Source organism: Strongylocentrotus purpuratus, unplaced genomic scaffold (assembly GCF_000002235.5).
Source record: "Strongylocentrotus purpuratus isolate Spur 01 unplaced genomic scaffold, Spur_5.0 spur5_scaffold_4, whole genome shotgun sequence".
In the NCBI taxonomy this organism is placed as follows: domain Eukaryota; kingdom Metazoa; phylum Echinodermata; class Echinoidea; order Camarodonta; family Strongylocentrotidae; genus Strongylocentrotus; species Strongylocentrotus purpuratus.
In genome coordinates, this window is record NW_022145610.1 from 28287240 (window position 1) to 28313556 (window position 26317).

At 37.9% G+C, this 26317-nt stretch overlaps 2 protein-coding genes across 3 annotated transcripts; both read right to left on the bottom strand.

Moving 5' to 3' along the window:
• Nucleotides 1-9149: 9149 nt before the first annotated feature.
• Nucleotides 9150-16692, bottom strand: LOC585387 (GDP-fucose protein O-fucosyltransferase 1). Of its 2 annotated transcripts, none has more exons than XM_785218.5 (8): nt 16424-16692; nt 15358-15508; nt 14587-14705; nt 13858-13981; nt 13084-13249; nt 11835-12030; nt 10550-10780; nt 9150-9483 (listed from the first exon to the last, which is right to left on the bottom strand). In XM_785218.5, the coding sequence occupies exons 2-8, from the start codon at nt 15488-15490 to the stop codon at nt 9268-9270; spliced, it is 1185 nt and encodes a 394-aa protein (XP_790311.1). In that variant the 5' UTR covers nt 15491-15508; nt 16424-16692; the 3' UTR covers nt 9150-9267. The 2 variants fall into 2 exon arrangements, with proteins under 2 accessions (XP_790311.1, XP_011664107.2); XM_011665805.2 differs by having other exon boundaries at nt 15358-15506; nt 16419-16692.
• Nucleotides 16693-17372: 680 nt separating this feature from the next.
• On the bottom strand, nt 17373-22261 carry LOC764606 (D-dopachrome decarboxylase). Its single transcript, XM_030997525.1, has 3 exons — nt 21950-22261; nt 19944-20116; nt 17373-18566 (listed from the first exon to the last, which is right to left on the bottom strand). The coding sequence occupies exons 1-3, from the start codon at nt 22055-22057 to the stop codon at nt 18476-18478; spliced, it is 372 nt and encodes a 123-aa protein (XP_030853385.1). The 5' UTR covers nt 22058-22261; the 3' UTR covers nt 17373-18475.
• Nucleotides 22262-26317: the final 4056 nt, after the last annotated feature.

Below are 26317 nucleotides of genomic sequence, written 5' to 3' on the forward strand. Positions count from 1 at the left end.
AATTAAGATTTTTAAAGTACCTAAGGTAGCATACATCTATTTAAATCTGTGCCGCGTTAATTGTGTTTGAAGTGGGATTAATATCATCAATATAAAAATTGCATAGTATTAGGTGAACATGGTTTTAGTTTACTAAACTTTTTCTCTTTAGTATGGATACCCCCAGTTTGATTGTGCCCACTACATGTTTATCAGATGTAATTATTTAGAAGTAGTGATGTGACTTTGGGTATCCTATCAATTGATGTAATCACACAATGTGGAGCGACGGGGTATGAGACGATGAAACGGTTGGCTCAAGACCGAGGAACTTGGAGAGGGGCTTGGAGAGACACTTGATATGGAATTTTGAATGGGTCACTGAACCTGTCACGAACTCACAGATCACTATTGATGATGATCAATAATGGCTTGTAAAATCATTATTTAATGAATACGTTTAGCAGGAGATATACACATGATGAGAGTGGGGTGGATCTTCGCCTGCTTTTCAAGAATGGTTTATTAATATTCAATTCAAAATCCAGCAATCTGATGCAATTAACTGGGACCCGTTTCACAAAGCCTTTTTTCAATGACAAATGACAAATATCAGTGACAAATCTGCTGATAGCCAATCGGGAGCAAGGATTTCAGTAGCTTATAACAACAACTGTCATTTGTCATTGAAGACAAGTTTTGTGAAACACCCCCTGGAGACCGGTGCTACTAATGTGTTTGTTCTATTTTATTGTTTTAACTATCTCTCCTCTGTACAAATTATGTATGATGGGTGCGCAAACTCTATATACATGCTGAATATTCCACAGGATTTGTTTTCCTCAGGAAAGTGTTTAATTAATTGTTACATTGTCATACAACTTCTCCAATGCGAATAGAGTTATAACAGGTGTTAAGTACAACCTAGTGCAAGATATGTATCTCTTTCTATTCCATCCTATTTAAGGATCGGTCTGATGCCATGTATGTGATGCTATTATGCCAAAAGTTCTAGGGATACTTATTAAGTTTTATTTGGTCTTACATATTATGTATTATATATCTCCATCCTCCCTTTTTTTTTTTGGGGGGGGGGGGGGGGGGCGGGGGATCGGTTAGGGTGATGTTTACGATGATGGAAATGTAAATGCACAAGTCCGATTTTAACAATTGATGGGATCTATGACGGGTAAATTGAACAGTGATTCAAACAGCAGCCACTACGACCCAAAATTTCCTTTTTCTAGTCACTTAATTAGGAAAAGGAAGTCATCGTGAATGGCATGGGCTCGGCAAAAATGTTACATGCCATATGAAAACGTAGGGCTATCAAAGTTATTACAAGTAATAACGTTTGTTTATGTACAAACTCATATTTTAAGAAATGACGAAAGACATTTATGATATAATTAGTAACTCTCGGGGATTTTAGGGATTATGCTGCCATTTTCGATGCCATCTTCAGTGGCGGATCCAGTGGCGGATCCAGTGGCGGATCCAGTGGCGCCGGCAATAGGTTGGGGGGGGGGGGGGCGAAACGGCCGCGGCCCCCTCCCCCCAACCTATTGCCGGCGCTAAAAAAGAGATGAAAAAACAGAGGAAGAAAAGAAGAGAAAAAAGAAAGGAGAAGAGAAAAGAAAAGAGAAGAGAAAAAAAGAAGAGAAAAGAAAGAAAGAGAGAGAGAGAGAGAAAAGAGAAAGAAGAGTGAAGCCGGGTGAAAAAAGGAAGAAAAAGACAAGGAAATGGCACTAGGTGACAGTAACGACGAAAACGGGAAAACTTGGGGGGGGGGGGGTATGTGCGTGTAAAATGCGCGCGCAGGGAGGGGGCGGGGATGACTGACCATATCTAATTTTTAGGTTGTGCAAAAGCGAGTCGGAATTCAGCTTATTATCAAAACAATTATAAGCATGCTTGGTTATTTTAAGCCGTAGTGCCTGAAAAGGTGAGTGCAAAAATACTTCCAAAGAGCGGCAGTATGGTAATCAGGACATTTTGGGTCATTTCCGAAGTCTTGGGAGCCGTTATTGAAGAGGGGGCCGGTCATATACGTAAATGGCAGTGACGGTAACGATGGATGAGGGAATAAGGAGGACGGGGTGCACATAATTGTGAACTGCAAGCGTATTGGGGATGATCATCGCATCATTTTAGGTTTTGTAATCTGGATCGGAATCCAGCATACATTTATTAAAAAGGGTTCATGTAAAAGCACTCATGATATTTTTTATTCTTTAATCATTGGATAACAAATTTCAAAGTTAAAGTGACGTGACGTGACGTGAGCCTATCCCCTTTCCAAAATTGTACCCGCTTGTAGTTACCGGTATACGGTGCTTCTAATATGACCTTGTCAGTATTGGGATCTGATTAACGGTCTGTGCGATTTTCAATTTCTTTTTTGTTTTGTTAGGTCGCTTATTCTGAGATAGGATCAAAAGGAATTATGGGGGTCACGGTGTGAAAAGAAGGTGTTATGACCGTGCACCTCCCATCTTCATGCCCCCCCCCCCCCGGCCGATCCATACGATGACGGGTGTGCCCTATATAGCTCTCCCTCCCTTTGTTCCGATCAATGGATAAAGATCTGCATGAACAAAATCTGCGCTGTCAATAACATTATCAAAGATTATTTTGTCAGATGTGAAACATTTTAATAATAATAACAAGAATAAACAAATATACCATGCACTGAGAGGATCTATATTTGTGGGGGCTGCCACTTACCATAGCCCCCGCTACGTACTGTCATGATTCAAAGGCAAAACAATGGCCTCGAAACTGTGAGGCCCCATGATAAAAACCGTGTTGATGTGCTATATTAGTGCCCTTTTGTGAGGCATTAATTTTCATTACCGCCAGTTATGACTTAAGGACGTAGGTCCCTTAGTCGATGAGCATAGTAGCACACATAATGCTTTAGCAGTCACGCAAAACAAACACTGGCAAACTGTTATTCAATGAAATCTGAGAATGTATACTATTATCTAGATCTATCAGGAATAAATCATCGTGAAAATTATTCCTATTCAATTACACAGAGGTTGAATTTCACTCCAGTTTAATAAAACATTCACTTTGAAAATAATGACAGGCAATATGAAATTAGTCAATATTGTTTTATTTATTTGCCACAACCTTCTCAATACACATCAGCCACTGGTGCACTAAGGGAGTGAGAGGGTTGCCTCTCACACACACAGAATTGTTTGTTAATACAACAATATTTGTATAAAAGAGAACGCTCCATCTGTTGGTTATTGATTTTTAGTTTGTATTACTAAACAATCAAATTGCCACTGTCATTCATGATGAAAAGGCTTCTAATCGAAAGAGACGCATGCAAACGTCAATATTTTGACAGGAAATTCATTGACCAGGATTTGTATTTCCTCTGAACAATAGGGTACACCCCTTTCCCACGCCACAGAAGTGTCAAGTTTGTTTATACTGTTGCATATTTTTTTCATTATAAATTTTCCATCCGACCTACTCTATGAGAGTAGGCCCTAATGCTGATTAAAACAATTAAAATACAAATCCTTGAAATTAACTTTTTTACTACGTCCGCGGTTTCATAAAATAAGATCGTTTTGAATTTTGCAGGAAAACTATTTTGAAATTAAGAAAGAATATCGAAGACGAAACAGAAATCCAACGCCAGGGAAATACATTGATTTCCTAGATACTTTTAGTTGCTGTCATCCCTTTTCCGGAATTGATTGCGAATGTGGAAAAAAATGACTCCGCCGGGAATCGAACAAGGGTCACTGGCTATTAGAACGCCAATGTCTTGACCACTGGTCACTTGACCAAGGAAACGGGCCAGAATATAACAGGAATAAATACATTTACATTCATATTTCAAAATTATAAATGCTAGATATAATTACGGCAACACTTGCACAGTAAAATGAACTCTTAACGATTGAAGAAATCAAATTAACACTTTACCGGCACAATCGTATGAATATCATGATATAAAGGAGATATGATCGACATGATTGATATTACACAACATAATATGATCATGCAGGCGCGTACGCGGGGGGGGGGGGGGGCAAAACAAATTATGCTAATGGTGACCTAAAAAAGGTGATCAGGGCGACAAGGGGGGGGGGGCAAAGAGGGGGTCCAATCCCCAATTTGATACCTAAAACCACTGAGCTTGCGAGGGCTCCGCTCTCTCAACCCCATCAGAGACCCTAAAATGCCTTAAACCACTGAGCTTCGTGGGGATCAGCCCCCTAGACCCTACGCTCTACCTGGTCGTAAATACTTTAGCCCCTTCCCCCACCATTAACTTTGAAAAACATTCCGCGGGGCCTGCATGTATCAGTGGTGGTGATGCGGATTTGTTAAAAATATTTTTATTGTATTAATATGAATACGAAGTAATGTGAACACGAAGTAATGTGAACACGTTGGTATTTTGTAAGCGAACGAGAGTGATAAAGTAATATAAATGTGTAAAGATATAAAGAAAGTGTTCAATATAGTACGATAGTCATGAAACACACATATATAGTACCACAAAAGTTCAATTCTAGTGTTCTGGATTTTCCAAATAAATGGAAGTTCACATTGCAATAACGGTTGTAGCGAATAACTCAGCACGTTGGTATTTTTAAGCGAACCGTTAATGATAAAGTCATTCATGAATATAAATATGTAAAGATATAAGGAAAGTGTTACGTTTATTTTGACAGTCATAAAACACATATATAGCACCACAAGAGATTAATTGTTCTGGATTTCCAAATAACTTCTCATTGTAATCATGGTTGTAGCTAGAACTGTTTCTTTATTTACTCCAAAAGGATTCAAATTTCATTTGTTAACACCTGCAGTTAACGCAGGGCACATAAATTCTCTCTTTCCCCGCAAATTAAAACACTACGAGCTGACCGAATATGCAATTTGTATGTCTAATCCCCGGCCCCCCCCCCCCCCACTCAGGTTTCGGAATGACCGCATGCGTGTTGCCAAAATGTCCGGTAAAGGGGTACTTTTCGTGCGACAAAGTCCGGCCCGAGAATTGTAAAAAAAGGGGTGTATTTGACTTTTCACCCGGATATTTCTTTAAAAAGGGGGCGTTTTTTCTTTTTTTCTCTAATCTCTTCGGACTCCTGAGAAATTATTCCGAATTTAGGGGGGTACATTGAGCATTTTTCCTGATTTAGGGGGGTCTCCAAGGCAGGAAAAGCCCGCAAAAAGCCCGCGAAAGGGGGGTTCGGAAATGTTGGCTGTCCTCAGATAGGGGGTACTTTCAAAAAGAGGGAACGAGCATATGCGTACCCTAAATAACACTGAGTGGGGGGGGGGGGGGGGCCGGGGTCTAATCTCGTATATTAAGGTGATAAATAACACTTTCACAACATACATATGCTCCATTGTTCGCTCGCTAGACAAATTGTGACCCCAGAAAAAATGTACATGTAAATATTCAATATTTATATACGCTTTGGTAAGTTGAGTTGAAATAATGGTCAGCGCGATTTTCAAATTTCCGCCCGCCCCCCCCCCCCCCCCCCCCCCTATTGGAAAATCCTGGATCCGCGCCTGGTGATCGGCTTGGGCACAGTGCATTACCCAAGACCTGTCTGTGAAGTCCACTCTTGGTGACTGACAGCACCTTTTATTTGGTAAACACCAGATTGTTGTCCAATTCCCCATGAAAACCCACTATTATGCGTCTTTAACAGAATTCCGAACTTCCAACTCTGGACAGTAAACCTTGCCCAGTTCCTTAACCCCAACACAAAGCAACTCCCCACTCTTAACCAAACCTTGTAGGAGCAATTGTGAGATTACCAAAACAACATGGTCTGTTTTTTACACGAAGGTGTACCAATTTTATCTTGATCGTAAGCCTTTGACATAATTTAAACGACCCTCGGATATAATATATCACATTGATAAGAATTACTGGGACTACAGGTACTATTGAAGCCAACATTGTCTTTAAAAAGTGGAAGTGGACAATTCAATATTTGAACGAACTTTGAAAATACATTGTATAATATTGTAACCCTAGGATGACACATGTTCAAGCTTGTAAGAACGTCATCTTTACGGTAGAGGGTAGTTCCTGGGTCTCAATATTACCTTCCAATCATAATTAAAAAATGCAATATAAATATATGTTTTGAAATAATAAAAAATGCAATATAAATATATGTTTTGAAAAGTGAATAGAGGTGGGTTAAGGGGAGGGAATCATATGCCTAAGAGGGAGTTGAAGACGATTTGAAGTATAAAGCCGTCATGAAATGACTTTGTAAATCATGCTTGCAATTAGTTTTTCTCGCATATGGCATTGCAGAAAAGGAAAGAAGAACTAGAAAGGAAGAAACAAACAAACAAACACATTAACAATCAAACAAATTGATTGAGAAAGAAAGAAAGAAAGAAAGAAAGAAAGAACAATATTGAAAAAAGGAGAGAAAGAAAGAAATGAAGGGAAGGTTGGAAGATATCTCTTTCTTTGGCAAGCTCTGTATCCTGTACAAAAGTGGTTCACGCATATAGCGCATGCGCAGTAGCTTTGGAAGTTACATTGAGACCCAGGAACTATCCTCTACCCATCTTTAAGTACGCTACAAAATTGGAATGGCATTCATGAAATTGTTGCACAACAAACACAATATAATATATGATTCGATGTAAAATGAAGAGCTTATCAGCCTTTGTGAATGTATTGCAGAAAAGATGCAATCCTCTTTTGGATTGCATTAACAGGAAAAAACCATCGCCAAAAAATATGAAAACACACATGTAGTGAAACTTATTAAATGCAACAGGATGTGTACAAACAAAATAATAATAATAACGTTTTATTTACCCAGGGTAGCCACTTCAGATATGAAACTGCTCTTCCAGCGGGCCATGCATAACAAAATATGTTATAACTACCCTTCTCCAATCTAATATGCTGAGCGCCTAGCTAGAAGGCAGAAGGTCCCATTGTTATAAGTCTTTGGTATTGCTCGGCCGGGGTTCGAAACCCACGACCTCCAGTTCATGAGGTGGGCGCTCTAACTACTGAGCCACCATGCCCCGTATAAACATGATTACGCATATTAACCAACATGAATATCAGTCAATGAAACTGCAATTAAATATAGAATACCTATGGAATAAACACCTTTAACCAAAAAAAATTGTGGAAGATAAAGTACGATAAAATACATGTACTGGTTCATGTTTTACATTTACGGTAACAACTCTACTATTCATACCCCGTGTAAATTTGATGCTCTTTTTGTGTTTTAGAACTCTAGAATGGAAGGTGGACTGGTTGAATTAGGGCCCTTGTTGGATAGTTTTAGATGCAAGCTTTTATATATAATATATGTCACGTTCTCAAGAAACACAAATCGGGACAAATCATTTTTACACATACTTATCAAATTTACAAAACTTGGTAAGGTAATGAATAATTTAGTTGTAAACTGTATGAACCTAGGTAAAAAGGGAAGTGCTTAAAAACGGGGAATGCACAGATAAAGTAAGAAAAGTTGAAAAATTGTGCAATTTTCCCTATTAAATCTATGATGCAGTTGATCTGAGAAACTTCTCCTCCTAGAGATACAATTTATAAACTGGGCATTTTAACATAAGTTACTTTAGAAACAGAGTCTTAAATAAAAAGCACAACTGTATTCTACTATATTGCACCCATCACCACTCTTCAAAGTCCTTACATAGCACTTTTCATCAAGTAAATTGTCTACTGGTATTCATTCTACATTAACTATCACAAATAGCATCAGTATCAAAATATATTTCTGTCATGAAATTGAAGACATAGATAAATGGTGCACTTGAACTATAAAATGATAAATGGTGCACTTGAACAATAAAAAACATGAACTGATGAATAATAGTATTACTTTACTTTATGCTACAAAACAAACTACACAAATATTTCTTTCATACTTCAATAACATCATGGAAAATAGGACAAAACCAAATATGGAAAAAATAGTATGTATAACTCAAAGGCACTTCTGGCTTGTGGTATGAAGATAAATAAGAAAAAACTGTAAACCCACATATCTTTCATGAAATACAACTACATGTACAAATAAACCTCTTGGAAAAACTATATTGTCATCAGCTGAAAATTTAAAATGCTTCAATATCGTCCACAAAACAAGACACAGTATTCACAGTGTTCACACTCTTTTTCAAACTGGCTACAGTGTGATATGAACAAAGGTAATTACTCTTCCCACAGTTGTACAGTGTAAGCTGCTATGGCCACAGTGAAAGAGTGACACGGTAGATAAACCACTCTGACCATAGCAAATACAGTGGCATTATGTGATTCACTCGGGCCACATTGAAACATTGGCAAAGTGTGAACTACTCTGGCCACAGTGAAACTATGGAAAAGTGTGAACTACTCTGGCCACAGTGAAACATTGGCAAAGTGTGATCTACTCTGGCCACAGTGAAACAATGGAAAAGTGTGAACTACTCTGGCCACAGTGAAACTATGGCGAAGTGTGAACTACTCTGAACACAGTTTAAAGGTAAAGACCAGTATTGGAAATGCCCCAAATTCAAAAAATGAAAATGAAGCTCTTATTACCAATCATGTGAAAGAATTTGTTTTGACTAATACATGATGATAAAAATTTTGCCGGGAAACCGCATAATAATTGATATATTTGGTAAATTAGTTTATCTATTGGCCTGTGAGAGATAAACGCATGTGTCGCGCACGTGTGCGTATAGTCCCATATACATCTTTCTGTGTACAGTGCTTATAACTTTACGAAGACTGGGCCAAATTTCTTATCATTTTGAGGATTCCAGAACCTTGCAGTACACAGCAATACTTATATGCTAGATGATCAACTTTTTCTGATCGATTCCACACCGTTTCTTACACAATGCAATCGCATGACCATTACTGGTCTTTATCTTTAAGAGTAACACTATGTAACTCAGAGTGTATACACAAAGCAATATGAAAAGTGTAGACCTGGAACATTTGAACAATTTAAACACAACGTGTCTCTAATATTTTCAAACTGGCTTCACATTTCTTTAGTTTTAACACTGTGTGACAAAAGTGTGACATAATGTGTCTGGTTTCCCAGTCCAACTGTGAAGTTACGTATTAAGCAAAAACCAAAGAGAATGAATTATATTTTAAAAAATCATCCTGTTGCAAATTTGAACACACTGTGTCAAAGCATTTCCACAGAATGTCCGCACTATTCTATACACTGTTCAAACTATGCTTTTGGTTTCATTTAAGTAGTGTAGCTGTCCTCATAACTCATCGGGGGATTTCTTTGATTGTTTCTTCTTAATCTTTTCGTAGTCTTCCCCGAATCCCCAGAAGGATGAGGGCTTGCCTGCTGCGTCCCTCTCTCTTTTCGCAAACGCAGAAAATGACGAGATACAGTTGCAGATGTAATGATCAGACTTGGCTAAAATTGCGAGGTCAACGTGTGGATTAGATGGTTTGTGTTGGACCACCTTGACCTGAATGGGTGAAAATCAAAATAAAATAATGATATTGTAGATACACACTAAATCATATATTTGTATATGGATATCCTATACATAAAGCAGGTGATAGGCACCATTATTTTTACCATATCGTGTTTCTTAATTACCAGTAATCAAATCTCACATTCTTTATAATGTATACACTTTCTTTAATCATTATCTTTAAACTGCTAAGCTTAAATTCTCAACATAAATCGTAGGATAGTTGATAGTAAAATTCTTGATACATTAGTCTTTAAACAAAATGCACACATGTGTATGAATTTACTTTCAATTTCAAGCATGCATTATAGCAATTATAATAATAATAATAATAATAATAATGTAACTTATACCGCGCCAAATCCACTCTGTGGAGTGCTCAAGGCGCGTGTAAACAGGAAAAACGATCAAGACTTGAAAAGGAATGTTTTGAGATGAGTTTTGAAAGAATCAGAAGATAATCAACTTTCTAGTTCCTTCGAATTCTTGTTGGACAACATGCAAGCAAAATCAAAACAATATTTTTTTTATTTTTTTTTCTTCTGAATTATGAATGACCAGTTTAAAAAAATTAAGAGGAGGTAAAATATTTTACACAAATGAAAAGGGTTAAATGAGGCAAGCAAAAAAAAACTGCATTCAGCTGCTTTTAAAAAAGGAGGATTCTACCAAAATGATAAATTTTGTTCACTGGTACAAGAACTTTTCTCATTTTGTTCTCAGTTTTCTGACTGCATCCAAAGCATCACAAATCAGCTCTTCAAATTATATCCTATCTTATGTTTATTATTCAATTCATTATCCCTTGTCTTGTTAACTCTATGATTTTGTATTTTCTTATGCTACAGGAATTCAAAAATGCAAAAACCTTGAGCATATCTTTTCATCCTGTCAATCTATGTTTTTAATGAATGAATAAATAAATAACTAAATAAATACACAAATAAATGAATACATATTTGTTTTAAATGACATGATGACTGACTGAATGAATGAATGAAATGAACAGTTATGTAAATAAATAAATAGATGAATACAATTTCTTCATTGTTATTACCTTTGAAGGCAGAAACTTTTTCAGGGCCTTGATGTCCGGTTCCACATCAGATGCGATAAACACCCCCTTAGCTTTTATCTTTTTGACGACAGCTCTAATCTGTTCTTTGACAAGGTCAAACGACGGGTTACAGAGGTCGTCTGTCAAGTCGCCAAATTCATTTTGGTAACCAAGGCATTGGGGTGAGGCAAAGAGCTGCTTTGTGCTATTTACGTGCCTGCATGCATTAATCTATGTGGATTAAGAGAATAGTGAGAATACATGTAAACAGCCACGAAGCAAAACTTAAACTTATTTTCTGATATCAATATAAAATACTTCTGAAATTAGAGAATACTTTTAATAATTACAAAGTAATGCATCAGGCAGTTGTGGTATGTTTTTTAATCTGCATCACTTCTCTTTTCTAGTCATATAGCTGCATATTACAATCCATCAATCTTCCTTCAAACCCAATGGACAAAAACGATTTGTGATTAGAAAGAGCACCATGTTCCTGTTATGCCTACACCTACCGTATATGTTTTCACTTCAATTATGTAACATCATATTTTACTCAAATCCCAAATGTCTAGTTTAAAGGGATCCAGTAACTTTGTCTCAGATTCTTAAACAAAATCCTGGATTTAGCTCATGCTGCAATGATAATTATAAACTGTAGGTCAGTCAGGAACCCCATGACTTTTACAAGCCGATCACCTGTCTGATTATCAAGTTATTTATGATTGGAATTACAAATTTTGAAAAACGTAACACTACAGTCTACTGGGGAAAATGAGTATGGTAAAAACCGATCACTCAAAGATTTTTACTTTTTTGAGGCATTTCTTGATCATTTTGAAGCGCAATTTCTAGGGCTTCAATATTACACCATATCACAGACACTGATAACAGGAGTGTCACAATGTGACGGACATGTGCGCTACATAAGAAGCCACTATTATTATCATTATTATTGTTATTATCTCAGATTTAATATTGTTAAACGATGCTTTTAATACCAATTATTCAATTAGTATGGTCTTATATAATTGTGTGCATATATGTTATGATTATCATGATTGCATATACATGTACTTTTTATTTTTAATCTGTAAAAGATTATGCAATTCATCCTTTTGCCGCAACAAGATTTTATTAATGAATCGTTTCAATTACAATCCAGTCAAAATTTGTTTTAAAAAAGCCCAGTCAGAATAGGGTTAAATCCTCACTTTTTGTTGTTGTTGAAATGCTGCGGTTACTGCCTCATATATATCTGACCGAGGCTTAATACTTTGCTTACCCAGTCTGAGCCTTGTCGCATGTGCACCCCAACAAATGGTCCCTCTGAGAGATTATCTTCAATGAATTTATCTGCTTGCTGCTCGATTTTTTCAGACCAGTGCAGATACCGATGGAGCTCTCTGTTCTCCCGTGTCACCGGGAAGCCAGCTGGAGCCCCGGAAAGCGCAATCACTGGATACTCTGAAACTGGAAATCTGGATTATCCAAAAGAGATCAATATCAAAAATTAGAAATCTCTCAAAGAAAAATAAGAAAAACAATGTATTTTGTACGCTGTTACAGTTGCAGAAGAAGTGAGGTATCTACAGTTCATAACGTTACTTTGATAGCCACAAGATTTAAAACCATTCCTCCAAAATGGGATTGGTTGGCAGCTTTAATTTGCTACAGCTTACCGGCCAACCTTCCATAGCTCAAATTAGGCATCTCTCAAAGCAAAATTAGAAAAACAATCTATTCAGTATGCTTTTACCCAATAGTTTTTGGAAAAGAAAGGAATCTTCGGATTCATAACATTACTTTGACAGCTGAAAGATATGAATCATTCCTCCAAAATGAGAATGGTTGGCAACTGTGCTACAGCTTTAATACCTGCCATCCTTCCAATAGGAACTATTCTAGGTAAAATTTGGAAATGTAGTCTAGAGTATATGTCTGCTTTTTGTACATGGGAACATATATAGTTTACATCACTAGTTTAAAGGCATACAAAATATATTAAATTGTTTGAAGGCCAAAAATCAGGAATCATTTGAAGGAAAAGTTGGTAGCTATGATGTAGCAACACTAAGAGGAAGTAAATTCAACAGTTATTTTACAGAGAGTTAATGTCCTTCAGGCTCTACATGCAGAGATGGTATTACAGATTAAACCAAGTACCAAATGGTAATACACCTAAATTTTTGTCCAGGACCTACAAGATTTTGACACTGGACTTCAAAGCATTTCCCAAGTTCATCAGGGATCTTCTTGCCGCTATCATGTTCGTAGTCCCTTAAAGCTAATATTTGGAAATGTAGTCTTCAGTAAATATGTCTCCTTTTTCTGTACACGTTTTCAGAAAAATAGAGGAACGTGTAGTTTGGAACATTAGTTCTATTGACAATCTACTTTACATGAAGCTCTTCACCGCCACCATGCTCGTAGTGCCTCAAAGCCAAATATAACACAAACACTAGACAAATAATATTCAAATTCTAAGCACATTTCATGACAAGTGTCCCTTTCAAGAGATGATGATATCATACTTTTTTTCCCACATTCCTCGTACACCCGGTGTATGTGTGTTATAGGAAAGCGGACTATATTCTGCAAATTTGTTGAAGTCGATGTCATAGTTATCCCAGAATGGCCCGAACGGATTGCCTTCTTTCATCTTGCAGTCTTTTCCATCTCTGAAATAGTAGCACAATCCTAGAAGAAGAAAAAAAAATTGCCTCATCATCTCTATATAACAACATCAACAATAAAGATAGTAAATATAATGATAACAATAATAATATTAACATCAGCTAGATCAGGAAACCTCCACCCCACAAATCCACCTCTGTCCTAATGATTTTAAATCTGACTGGGCTGTTAAAGGAGGGACGGGGGGGGGGGGGGGGGAGCTCAATTTTTTCTTCCTGACAGATTTCTGACTAGTGCAATCATTGTAAGTCAATAATAGAAATGCAAGAAATAAGTGATTGCTATACTGTATGTATTGAACTGAATACCAGCCCTGGAGCCCCCCCCCCCCCCCCTCAGTATTATTAAGGGTACCCTTATGCATGTTCCCTCCCTTTGAAAGCACCCCTCTATCTTTGGTGTGTAAAGTCAATACGGGCCGGACTTTGTTGCGTGAAAAGTATGCCTTTACTAGAGATTTTGGGAACACAAATGCAGTCCCTCCGACCCCGGAGTTGGGGGGGGGGGGGGGCAGGCCCTGGGGCAGGCCCTGGAGCATATGTTTTCATGTCAGTCTGAGTATAAAATATAATTTAAAAAGTAGTCGGTCTATTGAGAGACCGCCTGCATACCTGTACGTTTCCCTTCTGGCCACAAAGACGGGGCTAACTCCTCCATGAAGGTCCCCATCGTGATGACCCGGTGATATTCACGGAGCGGGTCAACCTTGAAGTACTTGTCAAAGGGAATTTGAACCTGGAAACGCAAGAGAATAGAATAGGGAATTAGAATCTGGAAATGCTACAGTTTTCAATGAGGCGTGCAATTTAAAAAATATTATTTCTCTCGATGAAAAAACACACAAATATAAGATCGTGTCATGCAATTTTGTGGACAATGTGCTATATTAATACTACCCTTTCAAGACAAGCTGCATTTTTAATCTTTGATTCAGATCCCTAAAAATATTTAACACATGAACGAGAGGAAAGGGTGAACATTTCTGTACACATGGTATCCACTTTTCTTTCTTTGCAAAATTGCATTTGAAGCCAGAAACTTTTCAACATAGCTTATAATTATGGATGTTGTTTTCTGTTTTGAGAGACACATGGATATTTTATTAGAACAATGTCTATCTATCTAAGTATCTTCTCCCGGTTCGAAGGTTGATTGCAACATCTCTCCATTTCACTCTATCTTCTGCTATTCTGGTGCACTCTTGCAGTTTTAGTCCATTCCAGTTCTGGATCTCCAATGTAACAATATCAATAAAATTATATAATTGTTGCCAACTTGAAGAAGAAATGTGATCACTTTTAACCCTCATAAAAAAACCTGCCCTGAAAAGGATAACTTACAGCCTGTCCATGTCTTTGGACATGGTATTCATTCCATGGTGGAAGAATAAGAGTTCGGTCCAGACCATGGGCGAAGGAAAGAGCTCCCAGAAAATGATCTCCTTGGTTACCAAAACGACCTGGTAAAATGAAGAAGAAAAAGACTTTCAGTCAATGATCAAGAAAAAAAAGTAGAAAGGGGATTTCTTTTTTTTTCTATTTTGAGGATCCCTTTAAAATGGTGATCACACAAAGAGCCGTGCTAGAACTGTGTGAATATCTGTATAGTTTTTTTTATATTAGAAATGTATACATGAAGTTGGTTATATGTATGTCATACAGTACTTAAAATTTCTGGCCAAAATGCAAATTGTTGCTTCCATCGATGCTTATTAAAAATATCAACGAACTATGGTTGTTGAGTAATCTCCCGGAGGCTGAGACATTCGATCGTAATTATGTACACTGTACATAAGAGATAGGAGACTATAAACTTGTGATTGATTGGAGGACTTGCGATTGATCCAAATCAATTGCAGCTCTTTATAAGATGGGGAACAGGTTTGTTGCTTCTTTCTCGACTTAATATTCATATTGCCAACCAAATGTTACAAATCAAACAATTTATGTTTTGATCTTGTGCATAAGTAATATGCACCGCACTTGATGAAGTCACAATTAGCTGGATAATGAACTGGACTAGTCTTTTTATCTTACTGTGACTTGACCTAGCCGGTGCATGCTCATTAATGCACTCGCAAACCTGAATTATTTGTGTACTATCAAACCTACCCATGCAGGGGCAGTAGACTACATATCCATTGGGGTCAATGTCCCTGGATTCTGATCCGAAGACTTGTGAGAACAGCAACACCAGGTTGAGGCTCCATAACATCAGAGAAAGCTTCTTGCTTACAGTATCCATTACTATCGTTAGTCAGCTGCAAGATGAAATATAAAATTAGTACATGTACATGTACAGACAATTATCCACAAACTTTCACAAAGCAATCATTCTCATGTTGTAGGCCTAACACTAAGGTATAGCCTAGGTTTAGAGATTGGTCCGTATTTGGGCAGGTCCAAGCTATTTGGATTGTGACGTATGGGACATTCAGAGACTTTAAACAAGAATTAAGAACATATGAAATTATTCACATGGCTATCTTTTGGTACGAGTCTGTGGCTATTATGGGCTAGGTCATTTGTGGAAAGTTTTTGGTTCTGACCAATTCTTTAATTAATTTTTGATGCAATTAATGTGCTGCGTGACGTACGAGACGTCCAATTAATTAAAATGAGGCTGCGATTTGCTGAGCTTGGATGAACGATATGCACATGCGCTAAATGTATAAGCTAAAGTTCTTCGTGCAGAGTCCAGACAGTTGATTTAAAACAGAAATTTGAAATAAATTCCAGACAATATTTCAGTCTACCAAGAGTCAAGACTAGAGTTATACTTTTATGAAGTTACGTTGGACCCTTATTTATTATTAAGCCTACTACTACTACATTCTACAGAGTAAAGTAAACTACTAAATATCCATGATAGCGCTATCCCTATAAAAAGGCTGAATGATCGGGTGAATATTTTTCGGCAAATTCGAAGGCAAATTTGAACTTCGAAGGCGCAAGGCTTTATGTTTTTAAAGTGTCCAGACAGTACACCCCATCCCCCATCATACTTTGTTTAAATTATTCCCCCCCCCCCCAATCACAAAAAATACAAATTACAATTACATACCTAGATTCTAACCATAATAATCTAGATCTAATCTGATAATGAATCATTGACAAATTAGATTTAGAATTTAGATCTAGATATTCATTTGTGAAACTCCTTGATGACTAACCTTAATAATACAGCGAAGCAGAACACATTTGGAAGTGGACACAAATTTAAAGGTTGTAATTAAAAGGTGAATTGTGACTGCACTATCATCGAGCTCGTTGGAAAGGAACTGGTGTTGCGGCGGCAGCATGCAGGCCCGGGTAGGACAGCGCGGCGGAGTGCAGTGGCAGAATCTGCGCCGGTAGCTCCCCGGGCCTGGCCGTGGAATTGCGATTACACGCCCCCTTCCAAAGCAAGAATTGATGACGTTGACTATGGTATCTTTGCGGAGGAAAATCTAAATGGAAAATAATTCATGAAAGAGCTAGCAGTGCAAATCACTGAAAACTGCTCCCAAGTTACTCAATTTAGCACAGGAGTAATATTTCAGATTGGTGTGGAAATATAAATATCATAATAGAAATTTTGATATAAGACGATTCAATTTGTTTTTATAAAAAGTAAGCAAGTTTTGTTTGTATAATGAAAGTCGCCTTCGTACAAGTCAAGTCATATTATATCTCATTATTAGACGATAGATTAAACCATATCATCAATAATTAAGGTGGTTCTCTGAGGGTGAGCGATTTCTTTAAGTGTGGTCTTGTTCTTATATTGTGATGGGATAAAATACAAGGATGATCGGAACATTGCCATACTAATAACATTATTTTTACTACATGTGTCTACTAAACATCAAAATAACATTGCTTGAACTAATTCAATTAGTAAAGGCAATGTAAGTAATTGCTCTCTGTGTCGTTATCAACACCTCCCTCCCTTGTCTCCTCTCTCTCTCTCTCTCTCCCTCCCCCTCTCTCTCTCTCTCTCTCTCTCTCTCTCCTCTCTCTCTCTCTCTTTCTCTCTCTCTCCCTCTATCTCTCTCAGTCTCTCACTAGTGGTTTCACTCATTTCCAACACTTAGTCTACACTATAAATCAACAACAAAAAAGGAAACAAATCAAGGCATGTGACGCATGTTTTTATCTGCATAAAACCAAATGTTTTAGTCAACATACAATTTAGTTACAGATGATTTCTGAACTATTTAAAAATTATTATAGACATCAGCATTTACAAGAAATGGGCTATCCAATCCGCTAGACTTGCACAAATTTATATTTATCTCGTTTACAAAATTATGTTATTTTGTGCAAAATAAAATAACAGGCATTAAACATAGAAAAGCAATAAGCAATAAAAGACGAGGACAACAATCGAACAAAAATCGAACAAAAGCTACATAAAAAAAATTGATGTGATACTTTCGATATGCTATATACATAACTATACTTCTTTTGTCAGTGTATATTGCATCATTCAATATTTTGTAAACTATTTGCATAACTAATATTGATTGGACATGGCAATTAAATAATTAAAAACGTACAGTAATTACGACGGAGTAGGCCTACAAAATCTCACGACAATAATTGGGAAACATGACATTAACAAAAAAATTAAACTCGGTCGCATAGACTTTCAAGAAATCAAATCAAGGCCAATTTCTTTACCCCTTGCTTTTGTACTGCCAATTAAAATCCTGATCGAAGTATTAAAATGTGTCAGTGTTATATCTTTGTACAGATCAGTAGGTCTATTGAAATATTATGGGGTTATTTTTGTTAAGTGTAGGCATATGCGATAAAATTGTGTCTTAGTAATTGCCCGTGTTTGTGCGGCAAAACGTGTGGTTGTGTCCGGGGGGGGGGGGGGGGGGGGCGGGGGTACTCACATATTAGGACATACGAGGGTGTGCCTTTTCGCGAAAAATCCCTAAACATGGGTCCCAGCACTTAAACAAAAAAACACCATTAAAAATGGGTCCGTTTTTTCAAAATTTACACAATTTGCAACATTTTCAGGTGTTTGCAAACACCCAAAACACACCCGAAAATTGTGAGCAATTTGTCTTTTTTTTTTGGGGGGGGGCGGCACATCCCGTCCAATCCAAATCTGAGTATCCCCGGGGATTGTGCTCGTAAATTGCAGTGGCGGAGTGCGTGCTCCGTTGGGGGTCTTGTGTCCTGTGTGTTGGGGTCCTGTGTGTTTTTGTTTTCAAAAACAAAAATGTGAGCTTCATTTGGCCTGTTTCATCCTATCGCCGAGAAGCACACCATTAGGGAGACCGATCTGCCACCGAGATAGGGTCTGCATTATTAGGTTGATTCTGGAGAGAACAAAAAGAGAAATGAAGGAAAAATGAAAGAAGTATAAATGACATAAAAAATAAACAGAATGAAATACAATTACAAAAAAAAATTAAAAATCTGTCAATGAGGAATAAGAGGATGGGGTAACAAAAGATAAGAAGACAAAATGCAGATGGCGGATGGGGAGGGGGAAATGAGGAGGTGCGGAAGTATAAGTTGAAGGAGAAGGATAGGATGTAACATGTATACCTCTTATTTGCGGAAGGATAAAATATTAAAGTTAAAGTTTAAAAAAAGTGAAAACAGGAAAGAAGGAGGAGGATGGGGCAAAAAATAAAAGAAGAATAGGGAGAAGAGAAGAAAGACGGAGAAAAAGAAGCAAATGGCAAACATAAAGAGAAAGAGAAAAAGAAGGTGGAGTAAAGGAGTAAAAGATATACAGTGTATATAGTTAACAATAATCTATTCACACCCCTTGACCCTTGTTAATTTGATGTTGTATGTGTTTTTCGTAATCAAAGAATGAAAGGTGGACTAGTCGAATTAGAGCCTTTGTTGAATATTTCTGAATGTAAGCCATTATAAGTCACATTCTCAAGGAATATAAATCGGTACAAATCAGATTTTTCACATACTTAAAATTACAAATCAGGCGCGTACACAGGGGGGGGGGGGGGGGGGGGGGGGGTTGGGGGGTTAACCCCCCCCCCCCCCTTTGGTAATTTTTTGTGTGTAACCCCCCCCCCCTCCTAAATTTCTCTAAACCCCCCCCCCCCCCCCCTGGTATGAATAATTTAGTTGTTAACTGTATATATAGGCCTATATATTTATAAATTCCGCAAAAGGTAGAAGGCGTTTACTAAGCATGTTTCGATTTGAAAATGTAAGTTTATAAGACTCTATCTCTGAACATGGATATAAGTTCACAATAAAAGTCCCTTTTAAATAAAGGGCTTCCATGGTGACCCTTGCAACAAGTCCCCTACATTTCCGCCATGAAAGAAATGCATTTTTTTTTTAAAACTCTAGCCTAATACTGGCGTAGCTATACTGGAATGGGGAGGGCATGCTTCCATCGGAGAGAGAGAGAGAGAGAGAGAGAGAGAGAGAGATAGAGAGAGAGTGAGAGAGAGAGAGAGAGAGAGTGAGAGAGAGGAAGAGAGAGAGAGAGAGAGAGAGAGAGAGAGAGAGAGAGAATTAGAAATAAGAAACAAAGAAGAAAGGTATACGGTTGTCTGGGGATGTGAGAAGATGACGATATGATCCCTCCCCATGACCCCAGTGCCCCCTCATTGCCTCGACCCAATATACGTGACCCAAGAAAAAAATCACTGGTATAGATGCAGGGCATAAAAACAATGTAAACAATCAGAAGAAGACAAAATAATTCTAACCTTTCGATTTGGACGTTGAACTCGGCGGCGGCGAAGTCGATGAGCTCCTTGGAGTACTTCCTGTTGTCCTCCTGATCCAGAAAGTTGTCTACGCTTGCGGCGAAGATCATTAGACAGGGGGCATCACTGCCCATTCGGAACATGGCCTCGTGACGTAACGAGATCGAAATGGCCTGAATAAAAAAAAGATAGTAACAATTGTAACAATAATAATAATAATAGGCATTTCTATAGCGCGTCTATCTAAAAATTCTATTCCGAGGGGTATTTATTATTATCCTGGCTTTAGCCTAGCTGCCATTACAGCGCTCCAGCAATAGAATCAATTCCTGCCAGGTACCCATTTACCTCACCTGGGTAGATTAATGCCTTGCCAAAGGAATAAGTGCCGTGTCGGGGATCGAACCACGACCATTGAATTTCAAGTCAAGTGTTTAAACCACTCGACTACTACTACTACTACTACTACTACTACTACTACTACTACTACTACTACTACTACTACTACTTCTACTACTACTTCTACTACTACATGTACTACTACTACTACTACTACTACTGCTGCTACTACTACTACTACTACTATACTACTACTACTACTACTACTACTACTACTACTTCTACTACTACATGTACTACTACTACTACTACTATACTACTGCTACATGTACTACTACTACTACTACTACTACTACTACTACTAATAATAATAATAATGATAATAATAATATTCCGGGATTTATAGGGCTTTGTCAGTCTGGATACATACACGTGTGTGGATACTATTCACTTTAAAGGTCGAGTGACATCTAGATGTAACTTGATTCCTGTTGATGAGCAGGGCTGCATACAGCTCATATTTTGTTATTCAAACATCTTAATATATTTCATAGATTTTTAACTATTTTTTAGAATAATTTTCACAGACCTACATGCTATACTCCCGGGCTAAGATCCACCCTTAAAAAGATGTCCCCATTCATATTGTGACATCATCTGTCAATCATTCGTGAGCTAACAAAAGACATTTAAAGAAAGCCCTTTTAATATGCGGGTAGCATGAGAAAAGAGGGTTGTGTGAATAAGGGCATGACCTTGATAAGAGATATGAAAGTACAGATCCAAACTTCATAGCAAGTTGCAAATGAGAGTTTTTTTCCGCAAATACTTCACAATTGAATGGGTCATAAATATTAAGTCATCAATTTTGTATTCATACGTTTTCAACATTCCTAAAATCATATTTTATAACATTAATGTTGTTCATTTCAAGCTTTCACACTAACTTATTTCCTGTAATTGTTCTGCTATATCACCGACCAACCTTTAAATTGAAATCAGAAACTATTAGCCGGATGCGCCATGCCATATAGACGGACGTGGGTACACGAAGAAAAAATCGCGGATAATTTGCGATTTCATAATCCTTATAGCTCACTTGGTTAAAACAATCATAATTAAGATTATTATAAAGACCAAAACACAAAAACTACGCAGTACTTAATCAAACTCAGGTGCGACGCGGGTGGTGGGGGTAGGGGCAGGGAAACGCGTTCCTCGGAAGATTCTCAACAGGGAACGCCCCCCCCCCCCCCCTCCCCCTGAATTTTGAAAACCGTGTAAACAGAATAGTTTCATAGCGACTAATTGGTAAATACTACGAAACACCGTTTAGTATCTGAAGCCCTCTAGAATGTTAAGTTTTTCTATTCCAAATAGGAAAATATCACAGACCCTTCCCCTGGTCTTTAAACAAAAATGATTTCCTCGAATGTCAGTCCCTTCCCCCCCCCCCCCCCCCTTCAGTAAACCCATTCGGGAAGGGGCTGCGCCTTCAAAGACCCTCGCTCGCTTGCTCACTAATGTTGTTGAACCTCATCGCGTGGGTGTATACATGTACATTTCATTTTCAAAATGTGAGATTAAACAAATACTTGAAAATATTAAACGTTTGTTTTCTGTATCAATTTTCGTAGAAACAAAAATGACGATTGCAGGAAACTTACAGGCAGTGGTTTTCCCAGGACTTCTGATACTTTGGTAGCGGCTCGGGCCACGAATCCTTCGGGAAACTGCTCGACGGGGACATTGGTGACGAATTCGATGATAGGCATGTTTTAAGAGTGCTAACTGGAGTTGTAGAACTATAGCTTTAATATGCTTCAAATATATCAGCCGCTCTATGCTGTACGCGAACTCGGGATTGACAATACAAAAAAATGACTCGCACAGTTTCCTGATATGACCTATATATGCACTTGCTCTTCCCCAACAACAATTGATCCGACGTGGCTGATGAGTACCAACAATTCTTGCGGTATGCGAGTATTTTGTAAAGCTATTTATGACTGCTCTTGAAATCAAGCCTGTTTACTGGTATACCAGCATTTATGGATGATTAGCCTCGACGGCGCTTCCCTTATTCAAGTGTTTCCCTCCTAGGACGATATATTGATATCCGGGCATTTGTCTTTATCTAGGGATCGGGTCGGATCAGTTTGCAGGCACATAAGAAAGAAAAGCAAAGAGATCGAAGAAGGGGAAGAGTGAAAATAGAATCCAGTTACGTATATTTTAAAGGGCAGTGGCATAGCGTGAGTTCATAGGGCCGGAGTACTGGTGTTGGGGTTGGGTGGGGCAGGGTGTATAGGGGTCGACGAGGAGGGGGCACCATCTTATAGGTGGGTGCTAGAGAGCAAGGCCATATAGGGTGAGGAGAAAGTTTATGTGGAGGGAGGTCTCATCATAATCATATTCGCGTTACGTTACCCCTTTCCCTTTCCAACCTCCCATCTCCCCCTCTCTCTCAGTCTCTCTCTCTCTCTCTCTCTCTCTCCCTTTGTAAATGTTCGATGAATGGAAAGTGAAAGCTATAACGAGATTTTAATCGCTTTCCTGTATGTGTTTATGGTATATTTCTTTAAAAAGTATATACAAAAACTCGTGAACCATGAACCAAGGCTTTTATTTTGAAAAAGAGAATCAATAAAATGGCAGATATATACGTTTTGCCAGAAAAGGGGGAGCAAATGCTATTGAGGTTACACGGCATTCCCGTGAATGTGATAATATACCGCCACTAAGCACTCACAATTTTATCTCCACCCTCTCTCTCTCTCTCTCTCTCTCTCTTCTTCTCTCTCTCTCTCTCTCTCTCTCTCTCTCTCTCTCTCTCTCTTTCTCTCTTCCTCCTTCTTTCCCCTTCTCTCCCCCTCTCATACACCCTCTTATTCATTTAATCATTACAGCGTCACCTAACTTTGTTTTTCTTCATGTATATAAATAGATACTGCTTACATTACATTCAGTGTTCGGAAAGTTTAAGTTTTAAAAGTTAAATGTTAAGATTGAATCGTGATGTAAAGATGACAATTAGATTGATTTATATAACGTGTGCCATGTAAATATACTACAATGCGCTGTGATGAAAAATCAAACGAAAACAAAACAAGAGTGTACAGCAAAATTTAATTGCGCTTTAATGAATTCCAACCAACCCGGTGATCAAAATATGCCAGGAATAAATATACCCACATAATTATATTCAGACGTTGAACGGAAATTGCGCATAGGCCTCATCACTTTAACTGGGTATGATAGCGGTTTTTGTTGAATAATTTTGCATGCGAGACAAAAAAAAAGACATTTTCATCATCTTGAAATAGTTTATGACTAAACTTCACGTAGACATTACATACTCGATAAGAAATACATAATACATTTCATGTGATTCACACGAAAAGGAATCACGGTTGGGGATGAGTGGACGGGATGAGACATTGCCGCCATTAGAGGGGGGGGGGGGGGCATATGGAAACGTTTGCTTGTATTTGTCTCATAAAAGAATATGAGCACGAACTGACTCCCACACGGGGTTGAGTGCTCAGGGGTCACAGGCCATGGCTTCATCGGGCAGGTAGTTCCATTATGTGAATGGGTAAATTAACTATTACAAAATGAGGGGACACATTACATTGTACAATAGGGACACACATTGTTTTTATTGTGCAGAACATACTCTTTTATTGACTTACTTATTGCATGAAACTATATAACCAAAATGCATTTTGTATTCTAACAATTGGAGTACAAAGAATAATAACAGGTGAATGAAATGCATAAACACCACAAACACCTGGGGAGGAAGCATTCATAAATTTGAATACATATATATGATAAACGACTCCGATGAAACTATAAAACCAAAATGAAATTTTGCGTTCTGGCAATTGGAGTACAAAGAATGATAGCAGGTGAATGAAATGCTTCAACAGCAACACAAACACCTGGGAAGCTAGGAAGCATTCATAAATTTGAATAATTTAGTTGATAAACGACTCCGCATGTGGACGTTTGTTGGAGCAGAAAGCAGTGGATTCTTAACAACACGAACCCATTTAACATAATGTCGGAACGTAAATTAAATTTGGCGCGGTTGGAAAATGCATCTTTCTACCCTGCAACTTTAATGGTACGATCCATTAAATTAAAACAATAAAATGACTCTTATTTAAAAATTACTTATTAAATGAAACCCAAAACTTCAGTGATATCAGAAAAAATATGTTATATCTTACTAATAATTAAAAAAAGATGTATAAACATTGTGAAAGTGTCGCATTTTACGATAAAAGACACCGATTTAGCAAAGATCACGTCATTAGTGCGCTTGCATCAGGGAATTCAAGGTCAAAAGGTCAATTCAGACGCTGATGAGTTGTTGGTCGAGCATTTTTGTTTCCTTTATTCCGACAAAATTATACAATCAATCAAAACAAGTTTAATACCAGAAGAAAGCTAACGATTAGTATTTTCATTAACCGCTTGCCCCAAAGTCTCTTGACCACAGTGAAACGAGTGAGAGCTTGCGAGAGCGGCCAAAGTGTGATTGAAACTCGCTATTTGCTCTTCTCCAACGCAAAAAAAAACGACATTGTGCTGGATAAATGTATTTTTTTCCGACAAAAGTACAGAAAATTTGCATATAGTCTTTTTATATTATACTTTATGAAATGTTACCCGAGTGACTTCCGGGCGCCCCAATGCTGGAAAGAAACGCACATTTTAGAAAACTTCACTTTTTAATGGAAAAATGCTTATTTGTTCTATGCACGCAAGTCAGATTGAGCGGATGATACAACGTTTCCATATGGGGGGGGGGGGGGGGGGGGGGGGGGGGGGGGGGGGGGGGGGGGGGGGGGGGGGGGGCTTGAGGAGGTGGGGTTGAGGGTCAACCCCCACCCACTGAAATTCTTGATTGTTATGAATTCAAGCAAGTTACATGTATAAAATTAATGCAAGAATAGACTAGAGTGTGACTCTCCTAGTCTGAGCAACCGAGTGTTTTCCCCTGAATCCGAGCCTGCGTAATTATAATCGAGAAGAGAGGGGAGGTGCGGGACCATGCACACAACGCGGCGACAATAATGTGCTTGTGCGCTAGAAAGTAATTATATTGAACTCAAAATGTTGCATATAAATTTGCATTGATTTGTCAAGACTTCTTTCATGAATGATTGTGACAATTATTTAGTCTTGATAGATAAAGTTTATATCTTTTCAGAACTTTATTGATCAATCTTTATGACTCTTTAGATTGATTAATAACATTTTGAGAAATGGATAAACCATAATACCATAAACCTAAAATTAATCATTAAAAATGAATTTTAAACGGGATGATTTGTGACTAAACTTGCCTCATTTACTTTAAAAGCACGTTGTTCTGGGAGCGTTGCACAGTTAAAAAAAGGTACATCCCAAAATTCCTTTAAAACATACACACGTTAAAGGGTGTTTTCTTTTCTCTTTCCTACGTTTATGCTTGACTAGAAGACTATAACACTGCATTAATGTTCTCGTCGTTGACCTTTGGTATCATAATCATAACTTATAACACAAATTTTAATTGCCGGTTTCATTTTGGTGATCATTGACGTAACAGGGCCAGTGGCAGCACTTGATTGCCCCCCCCCCCCCAAAAAAAAAAAAAAAAAAAAATGGGGGAGGGGCGGTGCGCGGTGACTGAAGGAAGATGAGGCAACCCTTCCATATCCTATTCACATCTCCTATTTTAATAAAATTGGAAAAAAATGTATCAAAAATAATGATATCATATATAATTTATTATGAGGACTGGTGTTTTCACACAGGTTATCTTTACATCAAATTTATGAAATATGACTTAATATCAGGCGCGTACACAGGGGGGGGGGGGGGGGGGGTTTGGGGGTTAAACCCCCCCCTTTGGTAATTTTTTGTGTGTAAACCCCCCCCCCTAAATTTCTCTAAACCCCCCCCCCCCCCCTGTGTACGCGCCTGATATTAAGTCATATTTCATAATTTGATGTAAAGATTTTTTTTTTTTTTTTTAT